General features: G+C 43.2%; 1 protein-coding gene across 1 annotated transcript; it reads left to right on the forward strand.

The window, feature by feature from the left end:
* Positions 1 to 12,658: 12,658 nt before the first annotated feature.
* On the forward strand, positions 12,659 to 19,637 carry tmem175 (transmembrane protein 175). The gene is made up of 10 exons (XM_011479658.4): positions 12,659 to 13,043; positions 13,539 to 13,577; positions 13,649 to 13,746; positions 13,826 to 13,877; positions 13,964 to 13,999; positions 16,220 to 16,303; positions 16,383 to 16,547; positions 16,745 to 16,823; positions 16,888 to 17,023; positions 17,098 to 19,637. Exons 1-10 carry the CDS (start codon positions 12,852 to 12,854, stop codon positions 17,762 to 17,764), a joined length of 1,548 nt encoding a protein of 515 aa, XP_011477960.1. The 5' UTR covers positions 12,659 to 12,851; the 3' UTR covers positions 17,765 to 19,637.
* Positions 19,638 to 20,224: the final 587 nt, after the last annotated feature.

The raw sequence follows: 20,224 nt of genomic DNA on the forward strand, positions 1-20,224 counted from the left end.
CTTTTGGAGAGGGGTACTGTGATGGTTGTCCACTCTACTTTAGTGTTTCAGTGACATTGTTGGTCATGTTCTGTTCTGATTAGTCTACTGTCAGTCACTCCAGGTCCTCAGTGTGTTTGAGTGTCTGGTTTTCAGTTTGTCATTGTCAGGTCATCTGCTTTGTCGGCTTCTCCAGAGTTTTGCTCAGGATTCAGTTTATTTGAGAAATGTTTAAGGTTCTGCCACCAAGCCTGGTGCAGGAGGCATTTTGGGTCCAACACCACCAGTTCCTGACAGCTGGTTGTACAAAACCACACACCTGTCACTGCCACATGAGGGCTCATCCTCGTATCAGTCCTGGTCCAAACAGGAATCAAAACCTAGATTTAGTATTAGGGTCTGCATTCACCATAGCTGCTTACCTAATTTGCAGCTTGTCACTTTCTTCTTAGATTGTTTGCTTCAACGCACTGCATCCAAAGTATTGATATAGAAACTGTCAAAACAAAACTAAAAGGAAACGCAGACTCCTGCACAAAGCATACTATACACAGGGACGTTTGCATCCATGCATATATGTCAGGATCTAGGGGCTTTTATGGTCTTCATGGCTTGCCATACCTGCTCAGCCTCCAGAGTTCACTGAATGATCATTCAGTGCAGCTGGTCATGTGGTGAAAGGGGTCAGTAGATGGACGTTTTGAAGGGAGACCTCAATATATCTATGTGCAGAAGACATAAAGAACTGGGAGAGGTTCTGGGTTACAGTTACAGAAGTTTCATTACCTCTAATAATCTTTTGCCTGAAGTTCAACTCTTCAGCTCATCTTCATCACAACCGCTGCAGCAAAGTCCAGCCTTGGGGCCCCGGCTGGTAATTCTGTGGAAACCTGAGTAAGGCTGCTGCTGGCAGGAAAAGGGTTTGGTTCATCCATGTGGGAGGATGACAAGTCACACTCTGGATTGATCAATAAAGGTAAAGTTGATAAGAGAAAACCTGAGAAAGTGTCAAGCTCATAAAATGTGTCACCTGGGCTGTGAGATAACAAAGGAGAGGTCTATTTCCACACAGTTCTTCCACAGAAGAGGGTAGGAAGAAGTGAAAGTCAGACTCAACCCTTTATTCTGAGGACCAAGACGTTGTCCTACTGTTGGTTCTTTGGTTAAGAAGTCTCCATCTCAGCTGGATGGAGTTGTCATCTTCTTCAGATGTGGAGTCCAGAAGAGCAGAACTTTAGCTAGCCTGATTTGACAGGAAGTTCTAGCAATGAAAACACCAACGGTAATCAGTAGATGACAGGACAACCTACTGAGATCAGATCAGAGAATGAAGAGAGTTCAGGTGTAAGTGACAAAATACTAAAATGATCACAAGACTGTGACAAGAAGTTAGATTTAAAAATCTTACATTTTAATTTAAAGCTGCTTTTTGTTTGCTTCTAATCTTGGTAAGCTGCCTCACCATGACTGGTTACTGTGTAAAGTTCTAGGGTAGAAAGGTCAGGTCACATTAAATCGACATTAAATCATTTTGCAGATCCATTTAACCAACGTAACCTACATTTGAACTAAACAACAAAAAGAACCTAAAGTACTTTGAGATTTTTATTTCTGTTTTTTCCTCTGTAAACTCAAGTTAAATCTAAAATGAATAAAAATGTTGTTTCACTACAGTAAAACAGAGTTTATCTAAGTCCCCCCACCTCACCCCCCAGTCTATCCATCCATTGTCCAAACACACTTATTCTCTTTTAGGGTCACAGGGTTGCTGGAGCCTATCCCAGCCACTGTTGGCTGAAGCCGAAGTTCACTTTGGATAGTTCACTAATCCATTGCAGGGCCACACAAACAACAACACTCATGTTTACAAGCAGAGACAATTTAGAATCACTAATTAACCCTGAAGCATGTTTTTGGACCCAACCCCAAGGTTTCATCACTATTCCACCCTCTTCTGTGGAATCACTGCACAACTCAGATAAACAGTTTCCCAGATAGGTTCTCATCAACTTTGTGTTTGTTACACAATCCAGGGTGTGAATCTGCACCCTCCCAACAGGAGAAACTAAACCTTCTCCTCCTCTCCTGAATTTGGGTTTTAAAGGGTTACAAGAAAAGATTCAGACATTTTTTAATCTGATAAAAGGTGAAAATGAATGAAGAGGAGGAGGAACTGGAAATAAAATCATACAGAAAAAGGTCCTGAATCCTCCATGAACAAAAACTAGTAAAATCATAGTCTACCATATGTTCTGACTGAGAATTATTCATCATAAAACCACATTAAACCTGCAACCACTCCACAAAAATACAGGTGAACTTACTGTAGCAGATGCTGCAGAAGTTTCCAAACAGCACAAAATCTACAGGCTCACTGCAGCAAAGAACTCTGGGAGACTGAGTTCAGTGGTTCCCTCATCACTTCCCCTTTCAGTTTCTTCAAAGAAATCCATCAAAATAGAGAAAGTCTGGTCAACCACTAGTCCAACAAGCTCCCAGTGCTCAGAGGAATGCTGGCAACACCAGTTCACCTCACACGTGCACGCACACGTGCACTCACACCGACACAAGTGTCAGATACAGTATTTTATTACAGTATTCAGTATTTTAGAGAAATACTGAAATAAATGTATTCTTTATGTTCAGACAGAGCAGCGCTACACTTGGAAATCTCTTTTTCTTCCAAACCCGAGCGATCCTGACAATCCAAGACTTGTTGTGAGAAGAATTCCAATTCCTGGAACATCAGAGAACCCAGAGGAGACCATCAACTCTGTTCCAAAGACACCGACTGGCCCAGTTCCAGAGTTTGGACTGAGCTCCTCTTCAGACTCTCCTCCAAGAAGTCTCTCCACTGCCTCCTCTGCCTCTCCTCCAACTCAGTGTTCTTCATCAAACAAGGAGGACTTCACAGGACATCGTGTAGGAAGATGTGATGGACCCAGTTCGTCACACAGGTCTCCAAAGACCTCCTCAAATGTTCAGCTGAGCTCCAGTACAAGCTTGGTACGTTCCCATAAATGCTCCTTCTCTTTCTCCTCAAGGTCTTTCAGCTGCACCAAAAGCTAAAAAGATTAACTTTACTCTTCGAACTTCTGATTAATTTTCAGGAAGATCAATATTTAAACTATTTTATTCTTTTTTTATTCATCCTAGTCAATTGTTGTTGTGTTTTAATCAGAATTCAGTAGATAATCTTTAAACAAACAGGTTTTCATTTCTAGTGAAATACTGAAATAAATGTTTTCTTTATGTTCAGACAGAGCAGCACTACACTTGGAAATCTCTTTTGCTTCCCAACCCAAGCGATCCTGACGATCCAATACTTGTTGTGAGAAGAATTCTAATTCCTGGAACATCAGAGAACCCAGAGGAGACCATCAACTCTGTTCCAAAGACACCAACTGGCCCGGTTCCAGAGTTTGGACTGAGCTCCTCTTCAGACTCAGACTCTCCTCCTCAGAAGTATCTCTATGCTCCATCCTCTCCAAACATCAACCCTGTTCCAAAGAACACCTACGGGTGGTTTGAGTTTCTCCTCAGATTCAGACTCTCCTCCAAGACGTTTCTCCACTGCTTCCTCTGCCTCTCCTCCAACTCAGTGTTCTTCATCACACAAGGAGGACTTCTGGACCTACGAGAAGCTGAAAGACCAAGACAAGCTTGTTCTAAAGAGACAGCACAAAGGAAATCCTGCAGGAAGATGTGATGGACCCAGTTCTTCAAAGAGACCTTCAAACACCCCACACCCCAAGAGAAAACCCGTACCGCCCCCGACCATGAACAGTACGAACACAAAGTGGGTCAAGAACCTCAAATCAATACTGGCAGAAAGAAAAAAGCAGCATGGACAGCAGAACTTTAAGAGAAGTGCTAAAAGTACGGATGCTGCACCAACAGCCAAAAGAATGATGAAGACAAACTCCTGATTCATTTTCAGAAACTTCAATATTTAAACTATTTCATTCTTTTTTTGTTCATTCTAGTCAATAGTTGTTGTGTTTTAATAAACTTTACACAAAATCTAAAGAAGTTTTAGTTTAACAGACAATTTCTTCTTAGTTCTAGATTTGATTTTGTAGGAAAGCCTCTTTATTTCCCTTGAAATGGTTCCTCATGTCAACATTTCTGGGATTAGCAGCAGATCTGAGCAGCTGAATTCCAGCAGGGAAAAGGTTTTCTACTGATGCTAAACAGCTGAAATGCTGAGTTCTCCACAACAAAGAGAAACTTCCAAAGCTTTTCTTCACTATATCAGCACCTGATCAGAAAAGGGGAAAGCAGAGGAGACACACAGTAGAGCAGGTTTGTGGCCAAGGCACTGATGATGTCATTTGTTGCAGACACTGCAGCTGTGATTGCACTGTGGCCCTGAAACCTGATTGAGTTTCAAAAAGAACACAGTTGGATGTTAGAATATATTTTAGTTGAGAATTAACATGTGATTCATGTGGTCCAAGAAGGGGTCCTACCTTTGGTTCTTTGGTGAAGAAGCTGGCTGGATGGGAGTTTTCCAGGTCCTCCTTCAGAGATTGGGTGAGAAGCTCGGTCACCTGGAGAGACCTCGGAGTAGAGCCACTGGTCCTCCACGTCAAGAGGAGCCTGTTGAGGTGACTCAAGCATCTGGTCCAGACGCCTCTTGGACTTCTCGCTGGGGATTGTTCCACGCATGTTCCACTGGGTGGAGGTCCCAGGGAAGACCAAGGTCACGCTGAAGAGACTATGTCTGTCGGCTGACCTAAGAACACCCTGGGGTCTCCCCAGAGGTGCTGGAAGAAGTGGGCGGAAGGAGGAGGGAAGTCTGAGCTGCAAAAATAACTAATAATTCCCAATGGCAGAGTTTCATTTTTCATTTTTTAATGACTCCCAGTTCAAAAGCAAACCATATTTCAAAACTGTTCCCATTAGCAGATTTAATGATGTCATGAAGGTTTTTTTTTCATTTGCAGGTATTTGGGTGGAGTTAAAAAAAAATCACTTTTTCCCCAGGAGCAAACTTATTGTTTTCATATAATATTAGGGTTTGTTATTCATGTTAGTTAAAGGGTTTTGTAACATCATGTAATTACACATTTTTATATGTAATAATTCAAATCTCATATAAAATTGTGTCTTCATTACTTTCAATTTTTCTTATGTAAATTAGGTTTGTTAATTTGTTTAAAGGTACACCGATGAATTGTGTAACTGGTTGTATCTTTCCTATTCTGTCCTAAGAAAAAAGCTCTGTTGCCTAGCAACATGACATAATGATTCTAGGGCATCATAAAGACCCTTTAATAATGCCTTACAGTCATGTTGCTAGGCAACACGACATATAGCCCCAAGTCAAGACACATTGATGTCACCTACTGCTTTATGACATCATTGATGACAATGCCAACCTGATGTCACCAACTGCTTTATGATGTCACTGCCAACCTAATCCACTTATACACGTGCTAACCCAAGTCAGGTTGACTCCCCTGAGCCTTCACTGAAAGAGGAAGACCTTCGTAGTCTTTTTAAAGACTGATATTCTTCTCTTCTCAGTGTTAAAGCTTTTTGAAAACCATGTTTCAAAATCAGGGCAGTTTTCTTAGGAAAGTCGCTTTCCTTGGAAGCAAACATCAAAATCCTCCATTTCACAGTGACCCACTAAAAGTCATTGTTCAATTTCAAGATGATGCTAAAGTCAAGCAAAGATGCGGCAAAAGGAAAATCTCTGACTATGACAAAGAATCTGCAACACCGACAAAGAAAAGAAGGGACCTTGAGTTTCCTTCCCTAAAGGATGAATCTGCATTCTATATTCCTGACCATAACAGAAAGAGAAAAGCAAGCTATCTGGAACAACCGCTGGACAAAAGATTCAGAGGAAACCCAGCTGAAGAAGACAACCCAAAGCTTAGATTTGAGGCTAAATATGTAGAACTGCATCCACTCGGTGAAGGAGGTTGTGGATCTGTGTTTGCTGGCTATCGCAAATCAGATCATTTGGACGTTGCCATCAAACACGTCCCCAATAAATACCAGTACTGCAAACACGTGGATGAAAAGGGAAGAGAGATATCTGGGGAAGTGGCTGTGATGCTGAAGCTCAGGAGCGGAACATCACACTCCGCTGGCAGAAGAGCACCAATCGCCTTGCTAGACTGGTATGTGCTGCCACATGAGCTGATCCTGGTTTTGGAGAGACCAATGCCAGCCGTGGATCTTCAAACTTACGTTCAAGAGTGTAGAGATTGGTTTGGAGAAAAAGAAGCCAAGATGATCCTGAAACAACTAGTAAAAGCAGCCATTTCCCTTCAGGACAAAAAGATTTTCCACCGAGACATCAAAGTGGAAAACATCTTGATAGACATGAGTTCAGGCGCCCCACAAGTCCGTTTAATTGACTTTGGAGTCAGCTGCTTCACAGAGTCACATTCAGAATACACCACCTTTTATGGAACAGAGATTCACGCCCCTCCAGAATGGTGGTATGAACACACGTACAGCGCTAGACCCACAACAGTGTGGCAGCTGGGAATTGTCCTGTTTGAATGCCTCCACAACAAACGTTTCAATTCAACTAAACTCATGGAGAAAAAGCTCCAACTCAGGCAAAACCTTTCCAAAGACTGCAAAGACTTTATGAAGCAATGCTTCATCCAAAACCCAAGAAGGCGCCCCAGTCTGGAACAGATTCTGCTTCACCCTTGGCTCAAGTAAATTTTGTTTTTTTTTGTTTTTTGGTTCAAGTAAATTCTAGAATCAACTCCTCAGCCAATGGCCATGTGTGTTCAAGTTACTGTATAAACAGATACTGTAGAAATAAATAGGACTTTGATCCCCAGAAGGAGGTGATGATGTTACAGCATCATGATAAGATGCCAGAAATAGTAGAATGTACTTTAGTATTAGTAATTAAAATGTTTAAAAGTAGAATAGTATAGGAAATAGAAAAAAACTGTGTATATAAAGAATGGGAATAAAGTCACTGACAGTACAATGTACTTTAATATTAGTAAAAGATAGATAAACTTAAACAAATAAATTAATGACTATATTATTAACAGAATGGAAATGAGCTCGTCGACATGGTACATTGTACTTCTGTATTATAGTGACAGGTCAGCTAAAAATTAGACTAATCCCAAAAAGTCTGGCAACCAGTTCTGGATAAAACTAATCTTTGTTGGGATTGAACTCTGTTCTGGTGAAATGTTAATAAATAAATAAATAAATAAATAAATAAATAAATAAATAAATAAATAAATAAATAAATAAATAAAAACCTGTTATAGCCTTTTGTCGCTGGTGATGAAGGTTGATTGGTGATTTTCTTTCTTTTTTTCTTTCTTTTTTTTTTCTTTCTTTTTTTTATTATTATTTTATTTTTGAAACTGCTGCCTGTTTATGTTAGGTTGTGATGTTAAAAAGAAAATATGAGTTTGTAAACATCTTGATGTTCTATTTTTCATGATTGACTGTTTTCACTACCCAAATAAAATAAAATAAAAAAAATTAGACTAATCCAAACAAGGCAAAAAAAAAATGATGTAAAAAAACTGCAAACACATGATAGTTTTAAATTAGCGAGCTCTTCCATTCATTAGTGGGTTTTTCTCCGGGTGCTCCGGCTTCCCACACAAAAAAAGTAACTCCGCCAGAGTGTCTTTCTACAAGAACTCTGCCGGTCCCAAGCCCGGATAAAGGAGGAGGGTTGAACTGTAAGAAAACTGAAATTTAACATGAAAACAATCATTGGTGGTTCTCAACAAGTTGAGGTTGTTTTGCTAAAAACCCAAAGAGTTGAGGTCACTGCATCCCTGTGAAACAGAAATGGCTCCAATCTCAGAAACAACCAAACCGTTTTTTTGAGAAAGCCCTTCTAAAGTAATGTCCTTGGACCTGCACACAAATGAACACGAAGAGGTTAGTGCAGCGACTACAGATGTCCTGATCTGATCACATGATCAGAAGTTGGGTCTGATCACGTATAGTTTCAGACTCCCACTGTACATCAATAGACATGCGTGGAGAGGGTTCACTCTTTTAGCTACCTGGGCGTGCAGATCACTGAGGATCTCTCCTGGACTGAAAACACCACAGCGGCAGTGGAGAAGGCCCAGCATCTCTGCTTCCTAAGAAAACTCAGGAGGAACAACCTGGAAAGGAAGCTGCTGGTGACCTCAGGAAGTATGGAAGTGAGATAATGTTTATGTGCAACACATGATTTATCTATAAATGTATGTTTTTTTACTTTACATTTTTTCTGTTCTTAACTTTTTAGTTCTATATTTAATATTTATTCTATAGTCAACCTGACTTTTATCATTCTTTAAACAGCTGGAGAGCACAGAGACTTTCGTTGTGTCACAAGCTTCTTGTGCAACAATGACAATAAAAGGAATTCTGATCCTGTTGAAATCCGATATTTCATCCAGCAGAGACAGAATCACTCCTGTGTGTCCTAAGTCTACCCTGAGGCCACCTCCTGGTAAGGTATGCCTATCACTTGATGTAATTCTTGTGCTATCCTAGGCACTTTACTATTGGAAGTGGGGTCATCTAGACCCACTAGACAGTGCTCTGAACCTTTTTTCTTCAATGATTTCTTGATCTTCACTGGTGTCCATAGTCTATATGAAATCTTTCCACCTTTATCCACCTCTGTCATGGTAGGGAGAACACGTCAAAGTAAGGGTGGGTCATCTAAGATAGCTCAAGGGTTAATCGTAAATCAAAATGATTATACCAGTACATTAAAATATGTTAATTGTGTCTGGTCAGAGAAGTAGAAAGGGAGCAAGTGATCCCTTTCTACCTTAAGTGTTTTGTCTGCCTTAGAGAATTTGTTGCGTGCATTTGCTCTAGTTTGCTTCACTCTCTCTCTTTGGATTATTTTTGGATAACAGACCTCAAAGTTGCTACTCTTATCCAGAGTAGAGGAACTCCTTTTTGTAAGACAGGCTCATTAAGTCTTACCCAATGCACGTCTCTTGGTTGTTCAGTCATCATTTATCTATCAATGACTGGAAAGAATAGTACCCACATTTAAAGCAGCTGATTATATTATATGAGATTATCATTAATAAACTGAGGCCCTCCACTCGACAACAGTGAGAACAGTGATTCTGGGCTCCACAGACTTCTATGATTTTGGATATTTAGCGAACAAGAAGATCCGGCTTATAAACTCTCTCTATCTTTACCCAAAATAAACACAAAGAACTGTTTTCTTTACTGTGAAGTCATACTGAGGTTTCTCATGGTGATATTGTGGTACAAAGAACAAATATTCAAAACATTAATTAATCAACAAACTAGACAAAAAGATGAGAGAAACTTAGATCATAGTTGAATTAGTTTATTGTATCAGCATTTACAGAGAAGAATAGATTCAATCACAAGGAAGTAAAAGACCCATAAGATATTGGTGATGGAATGGGGGGTTATTTATGTAGAATATTTATCCGTTAATCCCCGTTTCTCAGTGGGTGGAGCCTGTCCCAGCTGTCTTTAAGAAAAGACACAAAACCCCCTGACCAAACTGTCAGTACATCAGATGCACTTCTAAATGTTTCTTGGAACAACAATCCACCATGACTACCATACTGTAAAACTATCAAATGAATTAACTCAGTAGGGGCGGGATTATCCCTTGTGCTATCCTAGGCACTTTAACATTGGGAGTTGGGTCATCTAGACCCACTAGACCAGGGGTTGGCAACCTTTTTTACTCAAAGAGCCATTTGGGACCGCCCCTAATGAAAAGAAAGCAGCCGGAGCCACAACCCGTTTTGACATCATTATATATATTATCCATGTATATATTATATCAAGGGTGCTCATTACGTCGATCTTCAAGGACGTGAGTGTAGATCGCGGGCCAAAAAAGATAAAAAAAGTACTTCTTAAAAATCCACCAGCCAATTAAAATCCTCACTGAGAAGTACGGGACTTGACTGACATGTAGATTGGCCAATCGGACATCCTCTGAAACATACATCACTGCACATGCACATTGTATTCTTAAAAGGATGATACCGTGCTCGCGTGTGGGAGGAGCCACCAGCTGAAGTTATGGTCTGATCGCTGCATGGAGCTATGTGTTTATCAATGCATGGTAGACACTGAGAATGTTGAGAGATCAGGTTTATTATTTTGAAGAGTTCTACTTGGTAATCATGTTTCCATGTTTGGGTTTATAAAATCATACCAGGGAAAGTCTCTGCTTCAACTCCCGCAGTGAAAGCTGCGTCTGAATCTGACGCCCGTGTTTGCATCTCTCTGACAGAGTTTGAAGCCAAAGCCCCTCCTCCGCCTCTTTACCTGCTTTTCCTCTCTACCTGTTCACCTCCTCTGCAGCTGAGAGTTGGTTTCCCCCGCGCTCCTCAGTGTGTCCTACACAGAGAGCGCAAAATACGATAGTCGGGGCACTCCAGCGCCGCACAAGGATGAAAGAGCCGGACGCAGGTTATAGCGGGGATAGAGCGGGTTAAGCAAATGAATGGAAGAAGGTGGCCCGCTGAAGAAATATTCAATATTGTACACATTTTATTATTAGTCTGAACTATCTTTTATTTAGAAAAATCTTTATTTTGCTAAATCAGTCCAGTGCAAAAAAAAACATCAACAAAAGTTGTGTTGGGCGGTTTTTGGCTGGGTCTGGCGGTTTTCAGATGACTTTTGGGCTGGAAAACTGTGACTCTATCTGGCAACACTGGCGCAAACTCTGTCATCAGCGAGTTGCTCTCTGCCCCGCGGCACGTCAATTTCCCGGCAGAAGATCACTCCGGACCGCGTGTGTCCTCCTAATATCAGCTCTGCAGTTCTCGCCCGATAAATACGAGCTCATTTAGGAAGCTGGTTTTGACGTGGTACGCGCTTCGTATGGAGCCAGCAGATGAACAAACTAAAATAAAATTTAATTATTAATAATAATACTCATTATTTTCCAAAGTCACAGGGAGCCACAACAAAAGGATGAAAGAGCCACATGTGGCTCCGGAGCCATGGGTTGTCGACCCCTGTTCTAGACAGTGCTCTGAACCTTTTTTCTTCAATGATTTGTGATCTTCACTGGTGTCTATGGATTAAATGAAATCTTTCCACCTTTATCCACCTTTGTCATGGTAGGGAGAACACGCCAATGTAAGGGTGGGGTCATATGAAAGCACAAGGGTTAAATAAATTTGCTTCTTTCCACTCCTTTTCAAACAATAAATCAAGCTCTACTTGACTTTAGTTAATGATCACTGTATTTAATTAAGCAAATGTGATTTAAGTGACTTTTTTGTTTGTTTTATTGTCTGTCTTTTTAATCTATGCATTTCAATATTTCTGTAATGAGTTTGGTAAAAATTTGTAAATTCTTTATTGCTTTGACTACAAACAAGGAGGACTTCTGGACCTACCAGAAGCTGAAAGACCAAGACAAGCTTGTTCTAAAGAGACAGCACACAGGAAATCCTGTAGGAAGATGTGATGGACCCAGTTCTTCAAAGAGGTCTTCAAACACCCCACACCCCAAGAAAAAACCCGTACCGACCATGAACAGTACGAACACAAAGTGGGTCAAGAACCTCAAAGCCATACTGGCAGAAAGAAAAAAGCAGCATGGACAGCTTCACTATATCAGCACCTGATCAGAAAAGGGGAAAGGAGACACACAGTAGAGCAGGTTTGTGGCAGAAGCTAAATCTGTCATCATCAAACAGTTTAAGAAAGACTAAATGTGTTAATGAAGCCTGGTAGTTTTCTATACTTTCTTTTCTCTGTAGTGATTTTGTTGGTCTGTAGATAATTAACGTGGTGTTTACAATATAAAAATCTGTTTGTTTAGAATGTCTTTCTGTCCCAGATGTCTGACTTTTTTATCTGCCGTCCTGAGCAGACATGTGATGGCTTTGCAGTAGCTTCTCAGCCTGTTGATGGACTGCATGTTCTTTTTACTATCCATTTAATGGACTCAATATTGTATTGCAGAAATATGCTTGATTCCTGCCTTCAGTAACAGATAATATGTACTGAGGCCAGCGGTAGGCCTGTTTTTTACTTTTCTTTTTACTCTGTTTTCTTTCTGTACCGGAGTGTTGATGGAGCCACGATGCCTGCAATGCAGACTAGACATAAACACACCAGTCTAATGACTTATTTTGTATGTTTTCATTTTCCCTTACTGAATGATAAAAAAGCCTTTTTGCCTTGAGGACAGAGAGAGTGGACAGCCACAAAGCCTAACAGGTCATGTTTTTCCACCTTTCCCCTTCTGCAAAAGCTTTGAAAATTCATGCAGACTCTTGTGTGTTTTTTTGTTTCCCAACTGCACATTTCATTTTTGGACGTCCTGAACCATCCGAATCTGAAACGGCAACTTAAAAGCTGAAAAAGTTGATTTTTATTGATATAGGCCCTTTACTGTAAAGCAGATTGCTGGACATTCTGAAGTTTGGTTTGCATTTTTGAAGAAATCATCAGTGGTTGGCCATGGCTTTAAGAACTTGTAGCCCTACAAAAGAGCCTGACTGCAGAAAACAAGATGGCGCCCGAAAATCTTTAGCCGGAACCGGAAGCGGATTTGAAATTATCACAGTGTTTTGCTTAATTAAAAGCTTGTTTTGCACAGTAAGCAGTTTATTTACATTAAAAAAAAAGTTTTAATAAAAGACGCCAGAATTCGAAACATTAACGGAATTTCCGGTTCCGCTTTGTCTACAGCCAGGCCCCCGTTAGGTGATGGAAGCAGACGACAGTGTTAGCGCTCTTGTCAAATTACCAATCTTTGAACGGTGCCGGAAGTCTGCGCGCAGCTGCTTCCTGTGTCTCCGCCCACAGTCAGTTGAAACTCCGCTGTTGTTTGTAAACATCCCGGTCGTGTATCGTGCCCCCCCTGCACCTCCGCCATGGTGGGGAGCAGCGACGACAGCGATGTCATAGAGCAGCACGCGGAGGAGGAGATGGAGAAGAGCCGCGCGGCGTCCTCCCCCTCGCTCCTGGGGGGCTCGTCCCGCAGGGAGGGCCACAGCAGTACGCAATCCTCCCACAGACTGCTGGCCTACAGCGACGCGCTCATCTCCATCATCGCCACCGTCATGGTAAGGCGCTCACACACACACGCACCTCAGACTGTGCGGGTTCTTTGCGGGACTCGAACCACTGACCTCTGCAGCAGCTGCTCCTCCACCTGTCAGACTGCTCAGCCCCTGTCACCAAACTAAAAAACATTCTGAAACATTCAGGAAGTTTGAAGGTTAAAGGCATGATGGGAGTTTTTCGTTTCCGAGCTTTTTCCCTAGGAAGTTTTCCCAAAAGTTTTCCATGGAATATGATGGTTAAATAAATCTTTAATAAAATACAGTTAAACTTGTTTTTTTATTTTATGAACTAAAGTGAGTTTATATTTAGTAATTGTAGTTTTGCCTAGTTTGATGCTTTTATTGTGGAACTTTCTACATTAAGTTAAAATGAAAATCTGGGATCAGCTGGCAGGAAAACTGGTGGTAGGACCGGAGGAGCACACTGATGTTCTCAGAGGTTCTTGATGTATCTGCAGCGTGGCGCCTCCTAACCCCGACCTCCTTCCTCCTCAGATCTTACCCGTCGCCCACACCAAAGTGGAGAACAGCGAGGTACGACTCACTGATGCTCTGACTGCTGCTCTTCCTCCCCCTGATCTGACCCGAACGTCTTTCCGCTGCAGGAGCTGAGGCAGAGCCTGCAGCTTCTGCTGAGCGCCAAGATCGCCGTTTACCTGATGACGTTCCTGATTGTGACGGTGGCGTGGGCCGCCCACATCAGGTCAGGACCCTCCGGGACGCCGCGCCGTGTCATCAGCGCTGCTCTTTTCCCATTTGCCACCATCTTGTCTTCTTCACAGGTTGTTTCAGGTGATCGTGCGCATCGATGACTGCCTGGCTCTGCTGAACCTGGTGAGTTCAGCGTGTCGTCCATGTTGGAGCACGCAGGTGTTTAGGCTTCATTCTGACGCTCACCTGTGCTCTGGGTTGGGTTGCAGGCCTGCATGATGCTCATCACCTTCCTGCCGTACACCGTGAGTATCTGTGCGGGCTCAGACAAGGATCAGCTTAAAGTGAAGGGGGGGGATAAAAAGATCTGGAATTTGAAAAAAGGAAATTTTTAAAAAACTATTAACCTAAAAGTGTTTCCAAATTAAAAGGGTTTCTTTGTCACAGCGGCTTTTTTGTATTTGTAGCTTTTTCATTTCTCGCTTTCAGTTCTCAATTTACAGTTTCAATTCCAAAGTTTTGCTTTCCTTGTTGTGCCGGGTGGAGCTTTGAGCCCATTGATCGGGGGATAGAGATTATTACATTATCACTACTTCATTTTGAATTGAAATAATTTATTAAATTAGGACAGGTATAAAAACACAGAAATATTACGGGTTAGGGGTGTAAAGAACAATCAATTCGGCGATATATCGCAATATTTCATCCGTCGATACCTGTATCGATTAAAAACGTTGGCCAGACGACATTTATTCAAATATTTATGTATTCAGCTTTTTGTTTTCTGCTTAAACACCAAACCGCTAGTTGGCAGCACAACACACTGAGCCTCTCTGAACAGCTCTACACCGAACCAAAACGAGATCCGGCGTTAATCCGCTTGTGTTAAATGTTCAATGTTCAGTCCGGCTCACAGATTTAGTTGTTTTCAAGACATGTACTACTTAGTTTTTGCTCGGGATGGGTACCAAACTAAAACTCTGTGCTATGTTGCTGCCAGTACCATTAAAAAAACACAGTGGTGATGCTTTGAAGTAGGTCCCACATGAGAACCAGTGACACATGAGATGTATCGCGATACACATCATACTATCTCGATACGTATCGTATCGCCAAACCTTTCCAATACACACTATACACTATACGAATAGCAGTCCCATGCCCACATCATAATGCGGTTAGTAATGACTAGTTTGCTGCATTTGTCCATAGAGTTTTGCTTTTACACACTGCAGAAATATAGAACATAAAAAACCCAGTCATTGTTGATATAACTAAGTAAAGATTACAGGGACACGTCAAAAGGATGAGAAAACAAACACCAAACTAACCCGTTATAAAATGTTCCTCGTCTGAGCTGCATGCGGCTCAAAACTGTGCGGCCGGATAGTTTTAACACTGCTCGCCATTTTTGTTGCACCGCCAATGTTAGCTTGGGGCTCTAAGCCAGCAGGAGAGCATGTAAACAGAAGGAGGAAGGGAAGTGGGGGGCGGGGTTAACTCATGGCAACAGCCCCGCCCACAACTCAGAGGTAAATTTCCAATAAACTCCTGCTGCTCTGCAGAAACTCTGTCCTGATTTTGGCTAAAAGCGGCATAATCTTGATTAAAATGCTGTGAAATCCAGTAAATCCTTGTTTTTCGCGGGGGTTACGTTCCAAAAAGAACCCGTGATAGGCAAAATCCGTGAAGTAGAAACCTTTATTTATTTATTTATTTATTTTTCTTTATTTTTTATTTTTTATTATTATACAATTAAATACTCTATTATACATTGAAAAGAAAGAGCAAACCATTTTACAGGCTCAAGCATTCGTTTAACAAATAAAGGTACTTTAGTTTAGAAACGTTTTTTCCAACAAATAACTTCTGTACTGTACTGTCAAATAATAATTAATAATTAATCTTCAATGTGAACAGAAGGCTTCAAATTGCAGAGATTAGCCCCGCCCACCGCGACCCGAGTAATTGGATTAAACGGGAGAAATTTTAAAATGATTATGAAAAAAATACAAAGTACAGTCGTACAAATAGTGACTCAAGTGTATATCACTGCCCTTCAGACTGAGCCGCTGCATCCTGACTCCGCTCTGCAGTGTTTTCTTCTTGAAGTCCGCGGTGCAGCTGTGTTGGTTCAGGAGAAGAACACAGTGATAGGCAGTTGTTGTCGCTCTTTTTTCTATGGGGTTTAGAGAAAATAGAAATTGCTAGAGAATTTGCACGTATGTAATGTAAATTTGGCAAGCTGTTTTACGTACGTGTACATATTAAACTGCAACGTTAGTGACGCGCAGGTAGAGAAGAAGCAGAGTGGCTTTTTAGCCAATCAGAATGCAGAACACAATACACGATGCAAATCCGTGAAGTAGCGAAACCGTGAAAAGTAAACCGTGTTATAGCAAGGGATCACTGTAGATCTAAAGATGATCGGAGTGGATTTTTAAGCTGATCCTGGTTTGACCTCAGAGATCTGACCCCGCAGCATCAAAACACAAACATGTGGGCGGCTCCTCTGCTCTCTGCAGTTCTCCCTGATGGCCATGTTCCCTCAAAACATTCTGGGGATGCTGCTCTTCTGCGGGTGTGTGATGGTGATCGGGATCATTCAGGTGAGGGCGGTGTGGGAGGAGCTTCAGCTCAGCTGTGTGAACACCAAACGTCTGATATATTTTTTTTTTCCCCCCGCAGTGCGTGATCGTGCTGTACGCCTTCAGCCGCCCCTTCCTGCTGGACGAACAGATCCAGATCTCAGAGAACCAGAACTTCTACAGGAGCCACATCCTCAAAGTCATCATGAGGGTTCCCATCATGTGCTTCTTCGCCATCATCTTCTCCTTCATCTTCTTCCAGCTGGTGGGTGGAGCTAATATGTATGTTGAAACCAATCGGATGAAATCCGGAATGCCCCGCCCTGGTCTTTGGTTGAACTCAGACGCTCCCTAAAACGATGTGAGGAGGACCCAGCCCTGCATCCTCCACAGAATCTCCACCAACAGTTGGGACCTCAGATGTTGTTTTGGTTCTGTTGACGCCTCTGTGCTCCTCTCCAGTCTTATGTGCTCCTGGCCATCGTGGTCTTCCTGCCGTACATCTCCCAGACCCTGAAGTGGTGCTACGGCAAAGCCTTTGGTAAGCCCAGTGCGGTTCTGGCTGTAGGAACGTTCCGCTGTAAAGAGAGCCTTGTCCTTCACAGGTCAGGTGGAGGAGAGTCCAGATGAGGTTCTGTTCTACACCTACCTGCCCAGCGAGCCCCTCAGCAAAGAGCGGGTGGAGGCCTTCAGCGACGGCGTTTACGCCATCGTAGCCACGCTCCTCATCCTGGACATATGGTTTGTTTCTGCTCACGGTTCGGTCAGGTCAGGATGAGGTCGGATCGGATCAGACGGTGGTTCCTGTTTTTCAGCGAGGACAACGTCCCGGACCCGGCGGTGGTGCAGCAGCGGTTCGGTGGCAGCCTGGTCGCGGCTCTGCAGGCGTACGGCCCGGAGTATCTGGCCTACTTCGGCTCCTTCGCCACCGTGGGCCTGCTGTGGTTCGTCCATCACTCCCTGTTCCTCCACGTCACCAAGGCGACGCGCCTCATGGGGCTGCTCAACGCCTTCTCGCTGGCGTTCGTCGGAGGCCTGCCACTAGCCTACCAGCTGACTCACGAGTTTCCACGCAACTCCCGCAACGAGCTGGAGGCCATCCAGATCAGCTGCGTGATCATCTTCTTCGCCGGGATCTTCCAGCTGGCCCTCTGGGTGGTGGCCCTCTACAACCAGCGGGAGAGCCTCCACCCGGACGTGTGGTACGGCGGCCGCGAGCACGTCTTCATGCTGGCCAAGCTGGCTCTGTACCCCTGCGTTGCCTTGGGGACGTTCTTTCTGACGTGCGTCCTGGCCGAGTTCAGCGCCTCCATCTTCCACCTCATGGAGATCACGGTGCCGTTCGCCTTCCTGCTGCTCCGCCTGCTGGTGCGGATCGGGCTGGCGCTGCTGCGCCTCCTGTTCTGTCCGGACCGGCCCGACCTGAGATCCATGGTGGAGGAAGACGAGTCACGGGTGTCCTTTAACTCTGTAGTGACTTAACGGACCTGCAGGGGGCCGGTTCGGAACCACAGGTGGGCCTTCAGGGAGTCGGAGGGTCAAATCCCAACAAGCAGAACTCTGGGAGGGCCAGAGTTCAATCATCAAACGGTCACATGGCGTTGAATCCAGCTCGACACCAGAGAATCTACCCTTAACCTTCAGCTTCATCCCTTTCTCCTGCTTCAGAGGACGTTCTCTAGCTTCAGCTGCTGGTCCTCCGCTTCACCACGCTCACTCAAAAAGAGAAACGACGCAGTTTGACCTTTTCTTTAGCTAATTCATTTGCTTGTTACAATTTTACCCTCGTTCTGTGGAACTTTGTGTTTCTATTTGAAGTGTAAAAAAGTATTTAGATAAATGTAAAAAGTTGGAGTTTCTGCAGAGTGAAGGAGGAGCTGCTTTTCTGAGCTCTGCTACTGAAATGACTTTACGTCCGGAGGTTTGAGCGCCTCAAACGCACGCACAGCCATGACGGCATCTTTGCACTGAGGTTTGTGTCGGTTAGTGACTCGAACCTGCTCCGCTTCAGTTCATCAGTGTTTTTACGTTCACAGAGGATGGATTAAGTTTTGTTTTTAAACATGATCGGTTTCAACATTTGTCACTTTGTAGTGTGGAAAACGTATGTGGAGACAAACGTCTTTATGTCTTATTGTGGCTTTTTTTTGTCGCCCCCTTCAGGGCAGGTGGTGAAGTGAAGACGGGTTGATCCAGGTTTAAGCCCACTCTGATCATCTTTTGATCATTTTTCAGAGCAACCCCGCCCCCTTTTCCCTTCCCTGGAGCAGGGAGCTTTTGCTCTTTTCAAACCTCATTTTTCATCTGCTCCTGCTTCACAGTGATTTCAACAGATAAGGCCTGTTCACACCGGGACGAATTTCGCCGGCGATTTTCGCCGACGTTTAACGCCTCGTGACTAAACAAAGGGCACCAACGAGAGTGTGCACACCGACGCGAAAAAACGCCACGCGTTAAAGCGTCAAAAAAAAAAAACGCCTCGGGTTCGTTTTTTTTTTTCGACGCGTCGCGTCGAAATCTACTCGACCAATGAGAATGGCGCTTTTGCACACGTGTCTGGAGCTTCTGAAGTTACAGTAAAACACAACTTGGGGGCGCTCAAACACAAAACTGCCTTGCTGAGCACACATACCAGCGAAGAAGATAGACGCCAAGTAGCGTCTACACAGCCGCGAAGAAATAATGACGGACATTCTAAAATATCCCCGAACCAAGCACCAGTTGGAGCTACTGATGCTTGAAATATTCATGTTTTCTTTGTTTGATTCTGACAAGCGTGTAAATACTTGCTCTCTTCTTCTGAGTGAAAAGCGACTTTAAGAAGCGTAAAGTTGCGCAGCGCCACCTTGTGTACAGGAGTATTTCTGTTTTACATTAAGCGCCATCTAATGTCAGGGAATGAAATTGCATGTTCACTCCACTCATCGTCAGCGAAAATCGCCTGGGTGTGAACACAAAAAACGTGGCGAAAAACGCTGGCGAGTAACGCCTGGCGAATATTCGTCCCGGTGTGTACGGGCCTTAATTTATGTCCTCCATCGTTGGCAAAATGCCACTAGAACACGTTAAAAACCCTGTTTTCATGGGAGTGGGCCTTTACCTCTTCAGGATTTATTTTAATGTTGTCCTTGAACTTTGGGTCACTTTCTTTGATCCTCGGGTGAAGTTGTGCGTTTCTGGATTGTGGTCGATGTTCTTGTTTCATGTAAACTCAAACCTACGCTGCACTTTAGCTGAGACCCGCCCACATGAGATGAACCTGTTTCTGCACACGAATGTTTTTGCTGCCTTGTGTGTTTTTGTAAAATCTGGTCTTTGTTTGCAGGCGTCAATAAAATGTTTGTTCAGCCCTGAACATTTGGTGTCCACTCAACCTTTTGTTTTTTTGAACCAAAAAGAATGAATCATTTTCTTCAGCAGCACAGTTCTCAGGAGAAAACAACTTTAAAGCCCCAAGCAGCATCATGTGGCCCGCAGCCCCCCCCGCCTCGCTTTCCTCCTCCAGACCGGTCTCTAAAGCTGCACGTGACACATACTTTATCTCCATGGCAACCCATTTAGAATTGACCCCAAACAGATCTATGCACTTCTAAGAAGAATCCGCAAAAGTAAACTTCTGGATTTTCTTGGAAGTTTTCTGTTGTCATATTGTTTTGTTCAGCGCCGGATGTAAGAGATCTTTGTTATCCCCCCCCATAAAAAAAACAACCCGTCATTATTCTGTTTTTTTTTTTTTGGAGAAACTGGTTCCAAAGATGCTGATCATTAGCGTGCGTTTGAGCCACAAACCTAAAACCTTCGGACATCCGGGAGAGCGTCCGCAAGCTTCCTCCACACCCTCCTGCCTTTGTTTGAAGACTGTTGATCAAATGGTGATCTCTTCAGCCGGGAGAACAAGAACCCTTCACCAAAACGTTTTGTTTTTTTGCTCGGTGGTGCAGT

The sequence above is a fragment of the Oryzias latipes genome, chromosome 9 (genome assembly GCF_053564925.1).
Source record: "Oryzias latipes strain Hd-rR chromosome 9, Olatipes_Hd-rR_3.1".
Lineage (NCBI taxonomy): Eukaryota > Metazoa > Chordata > Actinopteri > Beloniformes > Adrianichthyidae > Oryzias > Oryzias latipes.

Coding starts and splice junctions, on each gene's coding strand:
- tmem175 (XM_011479658.4), top strand. CDS start 12,852: ATGGTGGGGAGCAGCGACGACAGCGATGTCATAGAGCAGCACGCGGAG. Junction 13,747..13,825: donor GCGTGGGCCGCCCACATCAG/GTCAGGACCCTC, acceptor TCTTCTTCACAG/GTTGTTTCAGGTGATCGTGC. Junction 17,024..17,097: donor CTCCTCATCCTGGACATATG/GTTTGTTTCTGC, acceptor CCTGTTTTTCAG/CGAGGACAACGTCCCGGACC.